This window comes from Canis lupus, chromosome 3 (assembly GCF_011100685.1).
Source record: "Canis lupus familiaris isolate Mischka breed German Shepherd chromosome 3, alternate assembly UU_Cfam_GSD_1.0, whole genome shotgun sequence".
NCBI classification, from domain to species: Eukaryota; Metazoa; Chordata; class Mammalia; order Carnivora; family Canidae; genus Canis; species Canis lupus.
Window position 1 is genome coordinate 1,842,827 of NC_049224.1, and position 22,813 is coordinate 1,865,639.

Genomic DNA, 22,813 nt, shown 5'->3' on the forward strand with positions numbered 1-22,813 from the left:
AAAAATTGATTTTTATTTTATTTTATTTTTTTTGCTACTAAGTTGACTGAGCTCTTCATATATTTTGGGAATTAACTCCTTATTCAATATATGCTTTGCAGAAAATTTCTCCCATTCTGTACCTTGTCTCTTTTCATTAAGTTAATTTTTTTGCTGTTGAGAAGTGTTTAAGTCTAATGTCATCCAGGTTGTTGAATTTTTCTTTTTTTTTTTTTTTTTTTTTTTTTTTTTTGAATTTTTCTTTTGTTGTGTGGGCTTTTCGTGTCATTCCCCCCAAAGTATTGCCAAGACCAGTATCAGTGAGCTTCTTCCCTGTGTTTTCTTCTAGGAGTTTATGGTATCAAGTCTTATGTTTTAAGTTTCTGATCGATTTTGAGTTAAATTTTTGTGTGAATCGTGTGAGATAAGGGTCCAGTTTCATTATTCTGCCTGCATTTCTCCAGTTTCCCAGCACCATGTATTAAGACTTTCCTTTCCCCACTGGATATTCGTGGCTCCCTTGGGGAACACTACTTGACCACATATGCTGAGGTTTAATTCTGGGCTCTCTATTCTGTTCTGTTGGTCGATGTCTCATTTTTGTGCCAGTACCAACCTGTTGTATTACTATGGGTTTGTAGTACATTGGAAATATAGAAACATGGTACCTCTTTCTTTTTTCTCAGGTTTGCTTTGGCTATTAGGGGACTTAAGTGGTTCCACTTAAATTTTAGAATTGTGTCTCGTATTTTTGTGTGTAGTATACCTTGGGTATTTTCATGGGAATTGCATTGAATCTGTAGTTGACTTTGAGCAGTATGGGCATTTTAACAGTATTAATTCTTATCCATGAACATGGATATCTTTCCATTTGTTTGTGTCTTCAATTTCAGCAAAGTTTCATAGTTTTCATCGTATGGCCCTCTCACTTCTTTGGCTCGGTTTATTCCTAAGTATTTTGTTGTTTTTGATGCTGTTGTGAGTGGTATTTTGTTTCTTTTTCAGAGACTTTATTAGTGTAAAAGAATACAGTTGATTTCTGTATTTTAATTTCTGTATCTTACTACTGTATTGAAATTATTAATTCCAGCATTTTTTTGACTGACTCTTTGGGATTTCCTACATATAGGATCATATATAGGAACAACAATTCTGCTTTTCCCCTTCTAGTTTGGATCCTTTGTATCTCTTTACCTTGCCTAATTGCTTTAGCTAGGAATTCTAGTTCTTTAATGAATAGTGGGAGTGAACATCTTTGCCTTTTTTCTCCTCTCAGGGAAAATGTTTTCAATTTTTATCCATTGACTATAATGTTAGCTGTGGGTTCGTCTTATATGGCTTTAGTTATGTTGAGGTATATTCATTCTATACCCACTCTCTTAAGGGTTTTTATCATGAAAAGATGTTGTGTTTTGTCAAATGCGTTTCCTTGGTCTATTGAGATGATTGTGTAATTTTTATCTTTCATTTTTTTAATGTGATGAATTGCATTTATTGATTGGCATCTGTTGAACAATCCTTGCTTCCAGGGATAACTCTCTTTTGGTCATGGTGTATAATCCTTTCAGTGTGTTCTTGAATTTGGTTTGCTAATATTTTGTTGAGAATTCTTGTATCTATATTCATCATGGATATTGGTCTGTAGCTTTCCTTTCTTATAGTATCCAGTCTGGTTTTGTTAAAGTAGTGCTGGCCATGTAGAAGTAGTTTGGAGGTGTTCCTTCTCCTTGATATTTTAGAAGAGTTGGGGAGGATTGGTATTTCTTAAGTGTTTGGTAGAATTATGTAGTGAAGCCATCTGGTCCTGGAGTTCTCTGTGTTGGGAGTGTTTTGATTACTCAGATGTCTTTGCTTATTACTGGTCTGCTCAGATTTTCTATTCCTGATTCAGTCTTGGTACATTTTGTGTTTCTAGAAATGTACTCATTTCTTCTAGGTTATATAATTTGTTGGCATGTAATTGTTCATGGTGCAGTCTCATGATTCCATGTATTTCTGTAATGTCAGTTGTAATGTCTTCTTTCATTTCTAATTTTGAGCCCTCTCCTCCCCCTCCCACCCCCGACCCTTTAAAGTTAGTCTGGATAAGGTTTGTTAATTTTGTCAATCTTTTTAAAGAACCAGCCCTTAGCTTTATTGATCTTTTCTACTGTTTGGGTTTGGTTTGGTTTGGTTTGGTTTCAGTTCTCCCATTTATTTCTGCACTGATCCTTGATATTTCCTTTCCTATGTTTGGGCTTCCTTTGTTCTTTTTTTTCTTTTTTTTTTTTTTCTAGTTTCCTGAAGTATAAAGTTTGGTTGTGTATTTAAGATTCTTCTAAGTTCTTAGTATGTGCATTTATTACCATAAACTTTCCTTTTAGAACCTTTTGCAGTATTTGATATGTTGCGTTTTCATTTATTTTGATATAATTTGTTTTATTTTGCTTTTGATTTACTCATTGACCCAACGGTTGTTTAGAAGTATGTTGTTTAGTTTTCACATATTTGTAGATCTCACTTTTCTCTTACTGTTGATGTCTTGTTTCATACCATTGTAGTCAGAGAAGATGATAGGACTTCAATCTTCTTAAATTTGCTAAGATTTGTTTAGTGGCCTATTTCATGTCCAATTGAGAAGAATGTGTATTCTGCTGTTGGATGGAATGTTCTGTAGATGTCTACTGAGTTCATTTGTTCTAAAGTATGATTCAATTCTAACATTTTGGTTTTTTTTTTTTTGTCTGTATAATCTATTGATTGCTGATAGTAATGTATTCAAGTCCTCTACGATTATTGTATTGTCCATTTCACCCTTAAAGTCTGTTATTAGTTGCTTAATATATTTTGGTGCTTGGGTGTTGGGAGTGTATATGTCTATGACATATCTTCTTGATATATTGATCCCTTTATCATTATACTATGACCTTTTTTGTTGTTACCCTTTTTGGCTTCAAGGCTATTTTTTTAAAAGATTTTATTTATATATTCATGAGAGAGAGAGAGAGAGAAAGAGAGAGAGAGAAGCAGGCTCCATGCAGGGAGCCCAATGTGGGACTAGATCCCGGGACTCCAGAATCACCCCCTGGGCCAAAGGCAGGCGCTAAACTGCTGGGCCACCTAGGCTGCCTTGCTATTTTGACTTTATCAGCCTTTGTTTTGTTTCTGTTTGCTTGGAATATTGTCTACCATGCTTTCAGTCTGAGCCTATGTGTGTCTTTAGAGTTGAAATAAATCTCTTGCAGGCAGCTTATAGTTGGCTTTTGTTTTGTTTTGTTTTTAACCTAGCCAGCCACTCTGTGCCTTTCGATTGGTGAGTTCAGTCTATTTACATTTAGGGTGATATTGATATGGAAGTATTTACTGCTGCCATTTTGTCTTTTGCCTTCTGGTTATTTTGCTTCCCCATGGTTTCTTTTTCCTTCTCTGCCTGCCTTTGTAAATTGGTGGTTTTCCATGGTGATTTGCTCAGTATGTACCCACCCCCCCCCTTTTTACGTTTCATGTGTCTGCCATAGATTTTTGCTTTGTGGTTACCATGAAGTTTACATAAAGCATCTCAGACAAAACAGTCTTTTTCAGAGCACCTGGGTGGTTCAGTCAATTAGGCATCTGACTCTTGATCTCAGATCAGGTCTTGATCTCAGTATCCTGAGTTCAGGACCTGCATTGGAGGCACAGCATGGAGCCTACTTAAAAAAAAAAAGTCCTTTTTCTGCTGATAGCAACTTGTCTTTATTCACATATAAAAGTTACATCTTTTTCTCTTCCCATTCAGTATTTTTGATGTCACAAATTATCTCTTTTTATGCTGTGATTTCATTACCAAGTTGTAGTAGTAGCTAAAGTTATTTTTAATGCCCTTTTCCTTTAACCTGCATGCAATAGTTGAGTTTAATATACTATTCTTAAAAAGTTATAATATTCTGATTCTTTTTATCACCTTAATCAGAGTTTTTCATACTTCTGTCTATTTGTATCCATTTGAAGAACTCCTTGCAATGTTTAAGGCAGGTCTAGTTGTGGTAAGCTTTTCTTGTCAGGAAAAAGCTTCCTTCTTTCCATCTGAAGGATAACTACCGGAGAGAATTTTCTTTGCTGGTGGTTTTTATCTTCAATATTTTGGATATGTCGTTCTACTCTCTCTTGGCCTGTAGAGTTTCTGCTGAGAAATCTGGTAATAGCTTAATGGGGGTGTCTCTGTATGTTACTGTCTTTTCTCTTCATTGTCTCTGAAATTCTTTTTTGAATCATTGACTTTTGATGGTTTTAATAAAGTGTTTCTTGGAGAAGGTCTTTCTATGTTGAGAAGATGTTCTTTTAGCTCTATGAACTTGTGTATGTCAAGTTGCTTTCTCTGATATGGGAAGTTCTCAGCTATTATTTCTTTAAATATTCTCTCTGCTTCCCCTCTCTCTCCTTCTGGTATACCCATTATTCTTAAGTTGGCGTTTGTAATGGAGTCATATAGTTCTTAGAGGGTTCACTTTAAAAAAATCTTAGTTCTTTTTCTTCTTCCACCTGAATCATTTCTGTATTTCTATCCTCAAGCTTGCTAATTCTCTCTTCCATATGATCTGCTCTATTTCCAGTGCATTCTAATGCATTCTTCATTTCATTTATTAGGTTTTTTAGTTCTAGAATTTCTGCTTGGTTCATTTTTAGAATTTTAATTTCTTTGGTAAAGTGTTCCTTCTGTTTGTTAATTTTATTCTGAGATCATTGTATTGCCTTTCTGAGTTTTCTTATAGCTTATTGAATTTCTTTATAATGGCTTGTTTAAATTCTTTATCAGTCAGATTGCAATATTCCATGCATTTTTGGGTTCAGTTGCTGGAAAATTGTTATTTTCTTCTTGTGATACTATATCACTGTGACTTTTTCATTGTGTTTGATGAGAAATGCTTCTGTCCCTGCATTTGAAGTAGTGAGCACCTTTCTTGTTTAAGTAAGGTTTTGTTTACTTTGGTTTTAATAGTTCAACAGGTTGATAGTTAAGAGCCTTCCTTTGTTTTCCAGAAGATGGTGCTATAGTACAATTTTTTGGTCTCTCTTGCCAACTAAGATTGGGAGTGGTACACATGGGAGGAAAAAAAAAAGAGGGTTGGTGGCAGGAGTCAGAAGGAGGATGTACCCTCAGTACTTGGGCCTTTGAGTTTGCCCAGAGTCTGGTAGGGGGATTCTCAGTTGAGGGGGTGCAAGAGGTGTGTGAATGCTCCTTTTGCCTCCCAGGGATGACAGCAGAAGATGCTTTCCCTCCATAGTCTTTGTCTGCCTACTTCCCTTTCCTTTCTTTCCCTCTGTCACTGAGGTCTCCCTTAGAGACAGCAACTGGTTTCTTCAACTGCAGTGCCTATGGCTGGGCAGTCTCCCACTTGCCACTTCCATCCATTACCTCCTCTGTTAGACAAGTTGAGGTGGCTTACTCTACACCCTCCGCTGTTTTCTCTGTTGTCACTGCCTCTGCTGTTGTGCACAACACTGCCACTTCCCTCTGCCACCTCCTCCACAGTCCAATCCACACACTTTTGAGTTCACAGATGGATAGATTCCTTGGGTGTCCTGGTATGCTGTGTACATCCTCCTGGTTATTGATGCCTAATTAGTTGTAAATCAAAGGGAAGAGAAAAAAAAAAGGAATAACTCACAGACCCATGGTGCTGATGTCAGCACTTAACTCTTTCAGAAAAAAAGGACACTGTGCAGCTTGTGATGAAATGCATTTGCAGTGGTTGACAACTGAGTATTACCCACTTAATTAGAATGTAAACTTTGGTATGGCATTAATCAGATCAGGATAGTCTCTCCACTTTGTATTTGGGAATTGCACCCACAAAATTTTTTTAATGTACTCATTTATTCAATATTTATTGAATGACTAATATAGGTCAAATACTATGAAAGAATATATCTCAGACAAAATCATGGGTAAAAATAGTTATACTCTTTCCCGGTGGAACTTAAAAGCAAGTGTAGCAGTTAGATGTTAATTAAAATCACACATATGTGTTAAGGCTTTATAATGGTTAAGTGCTATGAAGAATTACCTGTGCTATAAATAAGTGCCTTGAGGGAGAGGTACATGGTATTATGAAGACTTGGAGCTGGGACAGGAGATAGGGAAGGAAGGTGAATGTACAAAGTCCCCTTGTTGAAAGGGATTATCAAGCATCTAAAGAGCTAAAAGAACACTGGTGTGGCTGGGTCACTGAGACCATGGGTGGCTGATGCTGGAGAGATGGTCAGAGTTTTCAGCTTTCTCTTAGAGCCAAAGAAGGCATTAAATGTTTTCTTAAAGTGGAGTGAGGAGTGGATGGCTTAAGGGTGTGTGTGTGTGTGTGTGTGTGTGTGTTTGAGCTGTGGCATGATCATAGGTGTGAAATACTGTAGCTAAGTGATATTGGGCAAATCATTTAACTTCTCTAAACCTAAATGTCTTTCTCTATAAAATTGGGTAATAATAGCAGCTTTCTTATTGGGTAACTATGAAAAGGTCAATTAAAAGTACTTATTACAGTGTCTGGCACAAGGAAAGCACAAAAATGATCATTATTATATGAAATATATGGTAGTATAATTATACTAAATAAACATAAAATATATGATACACTATTGATCAATATTGCTCAATATGATTACGTCATAACCATTTTCACTATTGCTGTTGGTGGCTTTGTTATACAGGGAAAGAGCATAGGATGCTGTTGTGTATAACCTGCACTATGTTGGTAGCAATAGAAATGGATAGGAGGTAGATGGGTCTGCATGATATTTGGAAGAAAAAGCAACAAAATTTGAGGATGATTAGAGTTGAAAAAGTGACACGAGTGAGGAGACGGAAATGTCTCTTTCAGGTTGAGGAACTAATCCAATAATGGTGCCATTCACTGAGATGAGGAATGGTGGGGGAGATCAAGGTGTAGCTGGGGATAGGGGAAGACTGTATTTGGTTTAGCCATGTTGAATTTGAAGTACTGCTTTTGAGTTATTCAAGTGGAGATGTCCTGTAGGCAGTGAATTTCATTTCTGTAATTCAGAGAAGCTGAGCTGAGTCATAGAATGAAGGTGTTGACTGAGTCATGGGCATAAGCAACACTGCCTTGGTAAAGAACAAATGAGAGGAGAGGCAAGGCTCGGGTGGAATTTTGAGGATTACCACCGTTAATGTCTGAAAAAATAATGAAAGCAAAATAAACAAACCAAACCTTAAGTACAGTTGAAGAGGAAGGAGAAAATCCAGGAGGACTTATAACAACTTAAAAAAAAAAAATTTGTGGATGGTTGTGATAACTGTAAAGCATGGTACAGTAATGCTTTTTAAAAATTTTAAGCATATGGAGATGTTGATATCAAGGACATATAATGAAACTTTCTTAAAGAATCTACCCAAATAGTGCTAGAACTTCCTTGAGTATCTTTGAGCAGCACTTTGTGCTCGCTGCACAAAAAATGTAAGTACAAGTGAAAAAAAACATTGCAAAGAATTGTACGTGAAGCATACTATCAAAGAACCTGCAGTATCTACCTAATGAAAACCATTAAGTGCCCAACCAATGCATGAAGCTTTCCAAGTTTGTAGAAAAGATCCATTAGTCAGGAAGGGCAGTAGTATGGTAGATGGCTCATAATATACGTGTATCTATGTACTCATAGCAGTAATGAATTTCTATCCTCTAATCAAACATTTGTACACATCAAGAAACCCTAAGATCAGTACCAAAACACCAAAAAATTATAGAGATAGATTGTCACATAGAAGCAAAATGCAACTGGCCCTTCTGGTTACTTCACAGGCGTACAGGCTTTTTAAAAGTGTTCCAATAAATAAATAAATAAATAAATAAATATCCTAGTCCTTCCAATTATTTTTAAGGTAAGACTTGTTAATGAGATATTTATATCATTAGCGAGGGCACAGTACATCTCCTCTATCATTTTATCCAATAAGCAAGGCGCAGAGATGCATATTTAGGGGATTAATTCCTCTCCACAAGCACTTTTAGAACCAGTACTTCAGAGCCTCCACTTTCACTTGAGAAAGTAAAGGTTTCTCCGCCCTAACAAGTTAACTGAATTTTGTGAAAATGTTCATGGTGAGAGCTGCAGTGAAATCAGGGGTCGTTCCCCAACAGGCTTCAGGTGTTGTGCACTATGGAGCCCGGTGGAGAAGAGCAAGGCAGAAAGGGAGCATATGCTGGAAGAAGCCAATCAGGAAAGTAGGAGACGGTACCATGAATGTATGAAAGTTGTGGGACACTTGTTTCTGCATGTCTTCATTATCCCCAAACTATTTTGCTGCCCCATTTCTAGGATTTGTGCATTCTTTATAAGTTTGGTATGTGCTGCCAATATATTTTCCCTAAATCTTAATTCTCACACTCTATGCCTTTTTATTTTTTCTTTCATCTTCTACCTCCCTCTTAAAAGGGTACATCTACACCCAACACTAATCATGCCTCTATCTTTAATAAATTGTCACATCCATTTATCATTCTGAACAGCTTCCACTTTCAGCGCCAACACTGTCACCGCAATATAAGATCAGTAATTACTAAGCATCCATCATATCTGAAGTGATATGTCACTAAATTCTTGGCTGTTCCCAAAAGTTCACTAACCTGAGTCTTGTCAAGCTGGAACTAAGGTCGAGTGGTCCCCTTTCTGGTTCCCCCCCCCCCCCCCCCCCCCCCCCCCCCCCCGCTACATAAAGCTATTCAAAGGAAAGAGCCTCTCTTTAGCATTGTAATCTTACTAAATCATTTACATGAGCAAACGAATATTGTCACACAGAAGTCTAAGCACAGCTGGCTGACAAATCAACCACCTATTAGCATACTAATATCAAGCAAGGAGAGCTGTGATAAGTGAATTGTACCAAAAAAAAAAAAAAGTCACATCGAATAATTTCGGCAGCTTTTCTTGCTGAGCTATAAATAGCACGTATTACAGTGATTTTTTTTTTTCCAGGAGTCTGTCTCCAAAGGGCAAGCATTAAAAAAAGAATGTAACATACTCCTCCTCCCTAATTCCCAAATGCCCATGCATCTTTTTCCTATAATGGTCCCTTTCTATCCATAGATAAGATAGAGGAGGAAGGATAATCCATGGTGAATTCCATTTGGCTCTCGGGACACCTTCCCTGATGGAAGCAGCGTATCTGATGGGTAGGGGGGGCCTGGAGGGGACCCAGGCCGTGGGCAGAGGCCGGGCAGGCAGCCCCACTCTGGGAGCCCGGGCCAGTGCGTCTCTGCCGCTAGTCTGTGTAGCAGCTTCCCAGGAAGTTCCATCAGGGGTGAACTGGATTGGCCCAGGCTGAAGGTTCCAGTCTGTCCAGCATCCCAGCAGGTAGTGGCGGCAGGTAGAGGTGCAGGAGAGGATGGAGCAGGGCAGATGCGGGCAGGAGTGGGCGAGACAACTGGACCACCTGCAAGACCCTCTGCTTCACTGGGGAAAGGCTTCCAGCATCTGTCTTCATCCTAATTGTCCTCAGTCCTCACAGAGCACCTGCTGTCACGCAGTCTTAAGCACAGCTGGCCAAAGAATCAGTGGCACGCCGGGCCTACGGATAACAGGTGGGGAGAGTTTATGGCAAATGCATTTATATAAAAATCATATAAAATTTTATATAAATGTTTATATAAACTTTACATAAAAATTTATATAAAATTATTTTTATATAAATAACAATTCTCAAGCTCCCTTTCCCCCCTCTCTTGTTAAATTCCTTATTCTACTCTATGAATAAGCTCAATGTTATGAAAGTCTCTAAATTTTGGATGCTACAACATCCAGAAAGCTGCTGACCCTGCACATGAGTCCAGATCGGAGCAGTGAGTAGTAGGACTCTACGTTCTTCGCCCCCTGGCTGAGGAAGCAGTCACTTTAGCGCGGTATTTTAGAGTATTATTGCCACTAGGTCAGATTCTGTCCAGGAGTGAGACAAAGCGATAGGCCCGAAGTAGTGGTAATTGGGCTGCAAGATATGAGAAAGAAAAATATAATTGCATATATATAAAAAATATATATAATGGCAAATATATAAAATAATTGCATATATAAAAATTGCATATATTTATATAAATATATATAAAAATTGCATATATAAATGTATATTTAAATATAAATATAACCCTATATATTTAGTACTTAAGAATGTACTTAAATTGGAGCACTGAAGTTTGCAAGAAGGCATTTTCTCCCTTTTCTTCCCATGTTCAGGGATGCATCTAATCCAACGGTGACTCAATGGGGTTTCCAGTCATCAGAGATGGCAATTATTCAGTCAGTGTTCATATGCTGTGTTGCCGAGCTCACCTCCCTGTCAGAGAGCCATTCCGTATCGTTCACCTTTAATTGTGGCTATATATTATCGCATGACTGAGAACAGGAGAAGAGGGCAGTTAATTTGATTGATGTAGACAGCCCAAGTGGGCACTTCAGGCCCCTGAAATTCCCTTTAGGACTTCAATGATCCTTTTTGACTGTCTCAGTGCATCACAGCAGTGAGATAATTGCCATATTTTCCCTCTCTTTTGTGGACAAACCACCTTCAATACTGTTTTCTCAGCCTACTTGCATTTATATTATTGGGGACTCAAAAGATGAGGGGTAAAACGGACCATAAAATACATTAATATGTTCAAGTTTCAGTAGATTTAAAACATAACTAGACTTAATCTGAAGGAAAATAGGCTTGCACCAAACAATCAAAAATAGAAAAAACCCCAGACAAAAAAGTAAACAAAACACCACCACCACCACAATGTAAGGTTGGTGGAAAGAAGTTAGGTCAATTTAATACCCACTGGCATTTTTAAGGTGTGATTGAAAATAAGCTTCTAGTCTTTTCATATTGCGGGGACTGCAAAAGATTACTGTGTTGGCACTGCCTTGGGAAAAAACCAGGTTGCTATTAGTAATAGAAAACTATGTTAATTATATTAGAGTTTAAAAACCAAATAAAAACCCCAGGTTACTATTAGGGAATCACTGGGGGTGAAAGTATTTCAGAACAATAAATATCTTCTGTGTTTTAGTGATGGGGAAATTCAAGGAATTAGATGTGCAGGTCTGATTCAGGCTTGCAAGTAGGCAGCATGATGGCACCAATCAGGCCCCTCCACCTCTCATTCTTTTTCCCCTCATTACCACTCCCCTCTCCCTGGTCAACACATTTAAGTGGAATAACCATAAAAGCAAAAACTGAAACAAAAAAACCCCAGGAAATCAAGAAAGAAGAATAGGTTAATTCTAATTCTCTGAGGCCAGGCATCCTGTTTGAGAACATCCAAAGGTCCCGCAGACCTACTTCGGCCAACCACGACCAGTGTAAACAATTTGGGGTAACAGGCTGTGTTGCTTTGCCTCTTCTGCTCGGCTAACCTCATGCCCACTGCAAAGACTTTTCAGCTAGGAACTAGGAAGTTCACGTCGACCTATGAGGAGGCCAAGCAGGCAAAGCTCTCATCAGTTTCAAGAGCCATTCCCATGGAAGAGCCACAGGGGTTATTTGGACCAGTGCTCTTCCTGTATTTGAGGAACCTAAGATTTCACAAGGTTAACTGACTTTCCCAAGATCACTCAGAAGATAAGGAATAAGGCAGCAAATCTGGGATAAGAACTCAAGATTTCCTCATTCCCAGGATGGTTTTGGAAAACTCCTGTAATTTTCAGAGATGTAGCAACACTCTAATAGTTGAGATAGACCTTTTTCAAAAGGACAGTTATCAATTAAAATTTTCCTGACTTTCTTGAACTAAAATCTTTAGGAATTCTTGTATGAAAATAAATGCCTAGTCATCGTTACTGTGGCAATTTTTTTTATATTATCTTTGAGCTCCAGCTATGCTCTCCTGTAGCCCAGCCTCAGCATCTCTTATGGAAAGCCCAACATTTTAAACTTACAGGGAACCACTTTCCTATGCTCAAGCAGATTTATTAAAATATATCTTGCATGTGTTTTTTTTTTATTGTATTCTTTAGCTCTAAATCTCAAAGGAGAGTTTTAATAGAGGATAGTAAAATATTCACATTATAAGATGATGACTAGTACCAGAACTTACAGTAATTAGAATGACACTCTCTAAAGTGACCGTTATAACTAAAGATAGACAAATAGCTATTTTCATCTATAGCTGCACATATACAACTTGTTTAAGGTTTATAGACTGCATGATTGATTCAGGCTTGTAAGCTGTCAGATCTTCCAAGGGATACATGGTATGACTTGCAAGCAACAAACAGGGAGAAGAAAGGAAAAAAGATGAAGGATCAATTATCCAATGCTCTTATACAATTTTAAGGGTCAGTTTCTTAGGTATAGAAGTCAAGGTCATCCATCATTTTCCTTTAAAAAAAAAAAAAAAGGTCACACAGCTCCCTTTAATGCTCAGGCATTTGACAACCACATGGATAAGTGTTTTGGAACTAGAAGATAAGGTGAAGGGAAAACATTTGCTATGAATTCAGCAAAATTTAAGGCTTGCTCTGTATTTTTGTTCAGGGCTAGAAAAACGAGCTAATAGCTAAGAACAAAGAAGAGAGGAACAAAGATAGAGAAGAACAAAGATCTTGGCCAAATTTATCCCATAGAATTTCAATCTATGCAAACCTGAGTAAACTCGGATCTGGGTGCATATAGTAGACACTTCTGGATAAAAAGTGAAATAAATCAAGTTAGTGACATTCAGACTGAGGAGTATTTTTATGTTCGCCTCTTGGTCTTGTACTCAGGTGTACAATCACCGACACATTGCTTTCACTTAGACTGTCTTGTAAGCATCTCAAATTTAACGTACCAAATTTTTTCCCTTTCCCTTCTGTCCCAACCTGCCTATTCCATCAATTCTCAATAAATGGAAAACTAATCCTTTTGTTAATTCAGACTTTGAAACCATCCTTGGCTCTAAATTCACTTGTGTTGTACACTCTGTCAGATAACCCTGTAGTCTTTAAGATATTTCCAAGGTCTTTCATTCACTACTTCTGCTGTTTCCACTTGATTCAAAAAAAAAAAAAAAAAAAAAAAAAACCAAAAACAAACAAAAAAAACCCAAATTGATGTTTGGGACCGGATAGTCTATCTTGGACTTCTTTTAAGCCTTGCAATATGAGTAAAAGTGGTAGGAAGCCGAACAGAGCTGAAATCTCTTCTGTAGACCAGACGCAGTGTTAAGTACTGGAGGTAGAGTGGTGACCTAGACAAATGTGCTGCTTACCTTCAGGAAGTTCATGATCTAAGATAGCAGACTGATAAAATAATCTGTGATTATCTCAGTTTGTTTATTGATTTAAGAACCATCAGCTACGGGATAAGATTGGAAGTAATTGGAGGAATAGGAGAGATCTCTGTGAGTGGAGATTTTTATTTTTATTTTTATTTTTTGGGCAGAGACCTGCTGGAGGAGAAGGAGCATGCCTTGTGGGAGAGAATATAAGACCGAGGGAACAGTGAGTGTGAAGCCCAGGGAAAGGAAAGCACTCACCCACCACTTAATGAAAATGGTGTTCAGTGTGGTAGCAGGGTAATGAGTGAGGTGAGGGGGGAGCAGGTGACGTTGTCCCTGAAGCCAGACCTTAGAGGCTGTCAATCCAGATAAGGAATCCTGGTTTAGTTCTCTTGCAAAAGCAAGTCACTGGAAGGTTTTAACCAGAGGTGTAACAGAGCTAATTTACCTTTTAAAGAGAACAGATTATGGTCTGAAGGTGAAGGCTGAATTAAGTTGGCATTGCTCTTATTCCTTTTATCCCCTTTTTAAGATTTAAACTCGACTTGAAAATGACCTAGGTTTATGATAAATGCCTGTTGAAAATTCGTTTGGTAGGACTCATCCTTCCCAATCATTGAAATTCCCATTTTCATCTACAGCTCTATTAACTGGCCATAGTTTCAACACCTAAAACTGCAAAAATTTGCTGGTAAACCATTTTTGGCCTGATGAGGGCAATATTTATTTGATCAACTCACTCAATGGGATTGGCATAATAAGAATAGAATAGCATTTATGAAATGATACTGATATTTTTAAATTATGATCTTAAAGATCAGACTTTTAAGGTTGGTCTTTAATTTTAGATGTTTTGCTTTAATGGAGATGTTTGCATGTATTTAACTTGCCTAAAAATCATACACATACATAACATAAATACACACAGTCCATAGGGAGTTTATAGCAAAAACAAAATAAAACGTACACACTCACAAATTTAGAAGTTCTGTTTTAGTGACCATTTCTGTTATTTTATGCTTAAGAAATTTGCTATCCCAACAAGGGCAATAATAACATGCATTTCTCTGGTAGTCATCTCTTTTCCTGTTAGCATAAAATTTCAAGCAATAAGCAAGGAAAATTCCAGTTTTGATAGTGATTTCAATTATAACACTTATCATCTATTGCATGCACTTTCTATACTTTAGCTTCTGAGATTTTCTCCTAGGTATAGCTCCTGGCTATAATTCAACACCGATCTATTAGACCCTAAACAAAACTTTACTTCCCTACAATATATTTTCAATACAGATGAGACCTACACAAATTAGCTAAATATGCTAGAGCCCTTTCCCACTTCTGATGGTTCTTGTTTTCTACAACCACCTCTTGTGTTAGCATTTGTTAGTGTCAACCAATGATTTTTGAGATGTTAATTTACAATGTCTTAAGGGGTTTTTCTTCCAACAGTTAATGAAAATTTCATAGAGGTCACATGAAGGCCTGAAAGCCATTGACCCTACAGAATGAATTTTTAATGGGGGACATTCCAGGAACCTAGCCAAGTCATGTGGGGGCTATTTGGGATCTGGAATGCCTTTCTTTCCTTAAATTACATCTACTGCTGCGTTCATCCTAAGGCCACACCTGCCTGAGATAAATTTGTCTCATGGAAAGTTATCCTGTAACTTTGTAAGGTAGGCACTCAAAAGTTTTTGTCCTTGGTTATACTTAAAATGTCATCATAATTTCCTCTTAAGGGTTATGTAACATTATCATAAGGATAAAGAAGTATAATGATTAATTATAGTAAGATTAATTAGTATTTACATTCTACTTTTCTCTTGCAATTCCTTTAGAAACATAAGCTAATTAATAGATTAGATGCTGATATTTTGTCTTCAAAGAGTTTAGTGCTTTAGATTATGATTCATGTCAAGCTCAAGTGCTTCTTCAGCATTTTTATTTAGTGCAGTGTACAGTATAACAGAAGGCAGGTGGTTTTCTTTCTTCTTCCACGGTAAGCTGGTAAAAGGTATTTGGACCGCTTATCACACCCATTTGTGCTTGCAGGTGTTCTAGAAACAGTGGGGAGAAAGTCGCTTTCTTTGGAGAAAATTTTAGTGGGATATTAACATGTACAGGTATTACAGAAATAAAATGCATATTCCTATAAAACAGGTGAAGGACTTTTTGCTTTCAAACTGCACCTTGTATTGTGACCAGTTTATGAGAATTTAGAAGAGTGTTCAGAATTCTTTGCAGAGTGAAACAACCACTTAAATGCCTAGAAAGCCCTGTACTTCCACAGCACCATGAGTTTGCATATCTCACCCGGAGTTGGCTGTCCTCGGCTCTCCGTGCCGGGTGTTCCCTTGCCTTTAATCCTGCCTTAGCTTTGTGGCTGTTTGGTGTCATTATCCCACAGTATTTTGGTTTTTGTTTTTCTTAGATTATTGTCTCATTACTTTCTTTCTATTTACCTTGGGTATACTCGGTCTCCTTTTTTAGCTTTATAAGTTAGAAACTTAGGTCATTCATTTAAAAACTTGTATTTTTTATAAGATATCTTCAGAGCTACAAATTTCCCTCTAATCTCTGCTTTGAGATGTTATATTTTCATTTTAACTCAGTGCAAAATATTTTCTCGTTATTCTTGTGATTTCTTCTTCAAGTCATGGTTATTTAGAATTATGCCTTTTAATTTCAAAATATGTGGAGGCTTATAGATAACATTTATTCATATAAAATTTTATTCCACTGTTATTAGAGTGAAATTCAATTTTTAAAAGTTTGATGAAATTCTTTTTACACTCAAACATTTGATCTATATTGGTAAATGCACTCCATGTGTTCTTGAAAATAGCATGCATTTTGCAGTTGTATGTAATATGTAAAATGTCAAATTAGCTCAAAGTGATTGGTAGTATAAATAAAATCTTCTCTACCATTACTACTTTTTTTTACAATTTTTTTATAGCTGTATCTGTTAGAGTATGGTGTAAAAACTCCAATTTTGATGATAAATTTTGATTATATCACCTTTTTATCCTGTAGAGTTTGTTTTGTGTTTATTGAATTTCTTCTATTAAGTACACATACATTTATTATTTTAATGTTTCCTGAGGAATTTATCCAATATCCCTCTTTACTTCTGGTTAATCTGCCTCATCTACAAATCTACATGGTCTGTTATTAATATTTACACCATTTTTTTAAATGCTTACTTTTTTATGATATATTTTTCTATATTTTTCTCCACTCATTTTTCTTTCACTTTACCTAATTTTTTTTTTATTTAAAATATGTTGTAGATAGCATATGGTTAGGTCTTTTTTTAAAAATCTAGTTTGACATTTAATTGGAATCTTTCACTTAAATTTTTAATTTTTAAAAAATTTTCCAATTCAATATTTTTTCTTTCATAATAAAAGGTTTCTAAAAAATTTTATTTTAATTCCAGTGAAGTTGACACAGTGTTATATTAGCTTCAGGTGTATGCTATAGTGATTCACCGATGCCATACATGCCCCCGTGCTCATCACAAGAGGACCCCTTGACCTCCCATGGCCTATTTCACCCATCTCTCTTCCACTCCACCCCGTAACCATCAATTTGTTCTCTAGGTTAGAGTCTGTTTCTTAGTTTCTCTCTCTCGGTCTCTTTCTTCTTCATTGCTCCTGTAAACTTTTTAAAAAGATTATTTATTTATTCAATAGAGAAAGAAAGCACAAGTGGGGGTGAGGGGCAGAAGGAGAGGGAAAGCAGGAAGCAGACCTGCTGCTGAGCACCGAGCCTGACTTGGCCCTGGATCCCAGGACCTTGAGATCATGACACACTGAGATCAGACACTTAACTGACTGAGCCACCCAGGTGCCCCTTTGCTTCTGTAAATTTAATGTAAATATTGCTGTGGTTGAATTTTCTGTTACTAGTTTTTCTATTTGTTTCCCATATGTTGCGTCTCTTCCTCCCTTTCTGTTCCTCCTTTCCTGCTTTTATTTTGGGTTACTTGAATATGTTTTACTATTCCATTTTATATTACCCAATGGCCTTTTTTTGTCATATTTTTATATTATTTGATGGTGTTTAAGGTATTATAATATCCATCTTTAACATATCTTTAGTATTGTATCACTTCATATAAAATGTAAGAACATTGTTGAAACTCTGGATTCTGGTAATTTCCTGTGCAGAGTTTTGATTTTTGTTAGTGCTCGCAATTTGCCGGCTGATCACATTACACTTGTGGAGCTTTGGTTTTCCTTTTATTAGCAGGGTCTTTTACATTGTAGCCTTTAATCCTAAGAAACATTCCTTAGTCTTGAAACTTCTTTACTCCTGAGGTGTGTGGGCTTTTTGAAGTTTAATGGCCAGCTAACAGTTTTTGCCAACTTCTTTAGATTTAGCAATGTGCAAATTCCAAATTCTCTCTTGCAGTGGTCAGCCTAAATTTCTGCTTAGCTCTTCAGCCTTAAGCTCTTAACTTTCCACTCTGCTCTTCAGAATCTCTTCCAAATGAGTACAGTTCATGGGCTGTCCAAGAATTAAAGGGAGTTTGTATACAGATTTTCAGGCTTCCATCCTTTATGGAATCCTGCTTTCTGGAATTTCCCCTGTTAATTTCCAACCACAATGACAGCCTCAGACTCCATCCTCTGACACCTGAAGATTTTGCTCAAGTATTAGCTATTCTGGATCTGGGAAGACTGGTGTCCTTCAAGAAACGGGCAGTTGTGTTCTCATTCTTTTGAGAGTTCAACTCCCTTCAGTTGGCCTACTTTTGATTGCTCTCCGGTGCTTTTAAGTAGTTGGTTTTCATATTTTATCTAGAGTTAATGACTATCATCTCTGGGAGGGTAACTAAAATTACACCACTTTGTAATGCCAAGAAGAGGAATTGGAAAATGACTTTTGAAAAATTATATCAAGGCTCCCTTAAGAAAACAGCTGAGGAAGATTCTGAGCCACACAGGGCTTAGCAAGTCATATGATCTAAATATATACAATATATATCTGTGCAGTGACATGATCAACCTGCATTCATTCATTCACTCATTCATTCATTTTCAACCTGCTTATTTTTTAAAGTCAGTTCTATCATTGGTTTCTTCATGCTTAGGTTGAATCCAGTGATGCAGTTACAGGGACACGGTTTATTGATGAAAACAGACAGTATTGTTTTCTTCTTGCTTTAATATAAAATTCATTTTATAAGATCAGGGAGTATAAAAGCTTCCAAATTTTGGTGATTCCTTACTTTATATATACTCTATATAATTTCCCATGTGTATTTCAAAGGCCCTTAACTTAGGTTTTATAAAATAGATGCATTTAAGCTGTTATCAGACACTGAAAGTACCCACTCTCTTCACTTGTTTTCTAACTGTCCTCCGTTCTCATGCCCTCTACCTTGGGTGATATGACTTTGTATCTAGGGGTTCCATACTCAACAAACTAATGCCTGCAGGCCTAGGCAAACAACATAAATGCGTAAAGCAGGCCAGCATGGGGGAACATGAGAGAGTTCTGGGAAATGAGGTAAAGAAAACATGCATTATATAAAAGGTCAACCTTATCAGCTTTTGGCATATAGGGATCTATGGGCCTTGTTACCAGATATTCCACTTCTAAGAGAAGCTGAAGATAAGGATTTCTTTGTGAGATATCCTTATTAATAAAATACCTTTCAGGTCAAATCAAACATATTTGATTAATGTCTTAATCAAGCTGCTACAACAGAATACCGTGGACTTGGTGGCTTAAACAACAAACATTTCTTTCTCATAGTTCTGGAGGCCGGGAGGTTCAGGATCAGGGTGTTGGCAGATTCAGTGTCTAGTGAGTCCAGATTCCTGGTTTATAGCCAGACAGGTTCTGGCTGTGTTCTCATGTGGCACCAAGGGCAAGGTTGCTCTGTAGGACCTTTTTTGTTTGTTTGTTTGTTTGTTTTTTTAATAAAGGTATGGATCTCATTCATGAGGGCTCTGTTCTTACTACTTACCTACGTCCCAAAGGCACCATCTCTGAAGACCATCACACTGAGGACACAGTTTCAACGTAAGACTTTGTGTTTGTAGCATTCAGCGTACAGAAGTCTTGTCTCTTTAATTGCCTACATGTTTCCGCTGTTGGCTTGTCTTCCATTTGCTTATTCTCCCTCATTCATTTGGAATGTTCCCCCATGCAAATCTACCAAGTCCTATTTTCTATGCATGCAATTTAAGTTTTGCATCCTCATAAAGCTACTGAGAGTCTTCCAGTCTTCATTGTTCATCTTCTCCTTCTGTGAAATCTACAATATTTATAGTCTTAGAAAACATTTTATGGCTTAATTTTACTGCCTTTGTACACTGTGAATTGTGTTTCAGTTCCCAGTGTCTTTATTTCTCCCGTAGGTTTTCAATTTTCTTTTATTAATTTATAGTTGGTGTTGATACATAAGGCTTTTTTGAAATGGGAGGGAAGGGGAAATTATAGGATTATTGATTTGGAGATCATAGATACATCCAGGCAAGCCCTTTATTTGGTAAATGAGGAAACTAAGGCCCAGTAAGTTAAATGATTTACCAATGAGCAACCAGAAAGGTGATGGCCAGATCCCAGTACTCCAAACCTCTTGTTTCTCTTTCCATCAAAGACCTAGCACTGAGTAGATTTAGGATGAGGTATCTTACATTTAGTATCAAAAGATGGACTTATCCTGTTTCTTCCTGCATGTTCTTTTTCCTTAAGATATCTGAGTGACAGAGTCAGATTCTTTAGAGCCAAAGAGATAATGTAAAATATCTTTCCCCTTGAATTGAGAATATCTGATGGCCTCATCCAATCACTTAAGTTTGGTAATGGAGAAGATTATAAATCAGCCTAACTCTGTTGTTCATAAGATTTTGATTTTTATAGTGTCTATTTCCCTTTATGAGCCTTACAGACAAGGAAGTATGCTGATTGTGAAAGAACAGAATTTGTCCTCTAATCTGAACTACCTATTTTCTCATAAATTCTTAAAGAGAATTAAATTTTATTAAGAACACTGTAGCATTGCTATAATGAATCTATATTCTACTCTGGTATGCATTTGCCTTCTGAACACAGTCATTATACCACACGATGGCATCCTAAATCAATTTCTATAACGCAACACTGAAGTAAAAAACATAAGGCTTTACATTTCTGAAACCTATGCTTTTTTAATCCAAAAATCTAGATGAGTAACATTATTTATGAGCTTCAATTCATTAAAATTATTTGCAGCTTCTTTGTTCAGAACTTGATATGAAGAAAGTAGCAATTGTTTTTATGAAATAAAACTGCATTCACTATCATTTTAAATTGCTAAAGAGCTTAACGATTCTATACTATAAGTAAATTTAATATAATCACATAATTTTTAGCATGCAGGGACTGAAAATCTTATTATAATGGACTACAGAATAGAACTACCAAAGTGATTACAGAAGTTTTAAATAAAACCTCTAAATTTCCAATAATTTGTGAGTAGAATTCTTTTTGTCCTAATTTTGTGCTTTGAATGCAATTTAACTAAGAAATCACAGCCTTAAATTACAAAAACCATATCTAACTTGAAAAATAATATAAACAGGGTGTCTCCTCTTCATGAAATATTTAAATTGTTACACCTTGTCGGTATTGTATTTATAGCTCAGTGGTTCTTTACCAGCAAAAGGAGCATGAGTTTGTTCTCATTTTTATTTAACAAATATTTATTCCCTTTAATTGATACTTAATAATTGATTCATTACTCTTCCAAAAAGACCAGATCACTTTCATTTTGGTTCTAGCAAATATAAAAATTACAAATGTGGCATTAAGTTAATGACATTAATTCTGTTTATTCTCATAGTTCAGCAATGTCTATATTTATTTCCTGGAGTTAAATAGAAAATTTATTCAATTTTATTTTACATTTGTTACTAAAATGGTTATACTAGTATATAGTATGATTGATATATATATATATATATACCTCTTGCCTCTGTCTAGATTTTTGGATAAGAAAATTATGATTTTTCACATCTTGCACTTTTATTATTTACTCTATTTTAATTTCAACATTTCTTCATACAAGTAAGGCATTTGGGCTAAATGGAGTTTGTTTTTATTTAGTCAACATGTTTATTTTTATTTTGTTTTTTCAACCAAGTGAGATAGTTTCTGTGACATAATTATTTGATGTGTATACTTTGTTACATATAGAATTATCTGGAATCTTTAAAATCCTATGTCAAAGCCCTATCTCAGTCCAATTAAATAAAACTCTCTAAAGGTTGAATCCAGATATCATTATTTTAAAAAATCCTTTAGAGGATTCCAATATGAATCCAAGTTTGAGAACCACTGGAAAGGTAGGAGAATGTTGACATTGTGTAAGGATAAGACTAATCTAGTTGAAACCATAGGTCTTTTGCTTTTCAATGAACTTCTGATTTCTCTACCTTTTCTAAGCTTCAATTCACAATATGTAATATTTGATATATGAGAAATATATGCAATGTAAATATGTTATAAAGTTCAATTAAAATAATAAATACCAATCAGCCTACCATATTACTTCAGTATTAAAAATTGTAATGTGTGCTAAGTTCTTATTCACAGTCTCATTTACCTGCTTGAGTTCATAGGTAATCACTATCCTGAATTTTGTGTTTATCTTTCATTTGTTTTTTGTGAAAATGTTTATAACACGCATATTCTAGGACTAGCTTATTATCTAGTTTAGCTTTGTTTTAGGCTTTATTAAAAAGTTTCTTATTGGAAGGAGGAGTTCAGATGGCAGTGTAGGAGGACCCTATGTTTGCCTCTTCCCTTGAACATAGGTAATGATCAAGTCATTCTGAGCACCCAGGAAATCGATCTGAGGACTGAGAGAACAAACTGCACAACTAGGGGGAGAAAAGAGGCCACACTGTGGAAGGTATGAGGTGTGGAGACCTAATTTTGGGTAAAAAGAATTATGGGTGCTGCAGAGAGGAGGGAGCCCTGATCATTGAGAGAGGAGAGAGAGAAATAGAAAGAGAGATAAAGCAGCACACTGGGGATTTCACAAGAAAAACACTTGCCGAAAACCATGGACTGGGAAAGAGTGGCTGATTATCCCACGTTTTTATAATCAGTGGAGCTGAAAGTCTAAAGTTTTAGAAGTCTGTGCCAATGCCAGGGTTGAGACTGGTAGATGTAGTAGTGCTCTTCTGGAAAAGTTGGGCAGAGGCCCAGAAGCAAACTGTAAGCTTTGAGTATCCCCTGGGTTGTGCTGGGACAGTTCCCCTTCTTGGAGTGCATTTGGGAGGAGAACTGCTTCTCTGGGGGCAAAAGAGCCAGTGGGCATCATTGAGCTGCCTTACTCGTTAGTATAGGAGCAGAGGCAGCTGCTGAGGGTGGCTAACCTGGGGGCCAGCTTTTTGCTACACCTTAACATAAGCTCCAAGCCCCTGTACATCCATAGGACTACCCTTCTGGGATAAACCAACACCAGTGACAGCCCAGAGAGAGCCTCCCCCAGAGGATCAGGGTGGGTCCATGCTGGGTCCCTAAAATTTGGAGTTTTGAAACCGAGTCAACATGCATGAGATTAAAAGAAAAAATAGGAGCACTGTGCTTCCAGGTGGGCAGATGGGTCAGACACAGGC

General features: G+C 36.7%; 1 protein-coding gene across 19 annotated transcripts in view; it reads left to right on the forward strand.

Moving 5' to 3' along the window:
• Positions 1-22,813, forward strand: part of TMEM232 (transmembrane protein 232) — a 249,087-nt gene that overhangs the window by 114,043 nt on the left and 112,231 nt on the right. Inside the window, exon 15 of one of the 19 annotated variants that reach the window (XM_038532168.1) lies at positions 22,004-22,023. The exons of 17 other annotated variants lie outside the window; for them this stretch is intronic. In XM_038532168.1, the coding sequence (XP_038388096.1) occupies positions 22,004-22,007 (4 nt within the window). In that variant the 3' untranslated portion in view covers positions 22,008-22,023. Of the gene's footprint in view, positions 1-19,129; positions 19,164-22,003; positions 22,024-22,813 lie in introns of those variants that run through there. One more of the 19 variants, XM_038532167.1, reaches the window with a different exon arrangement.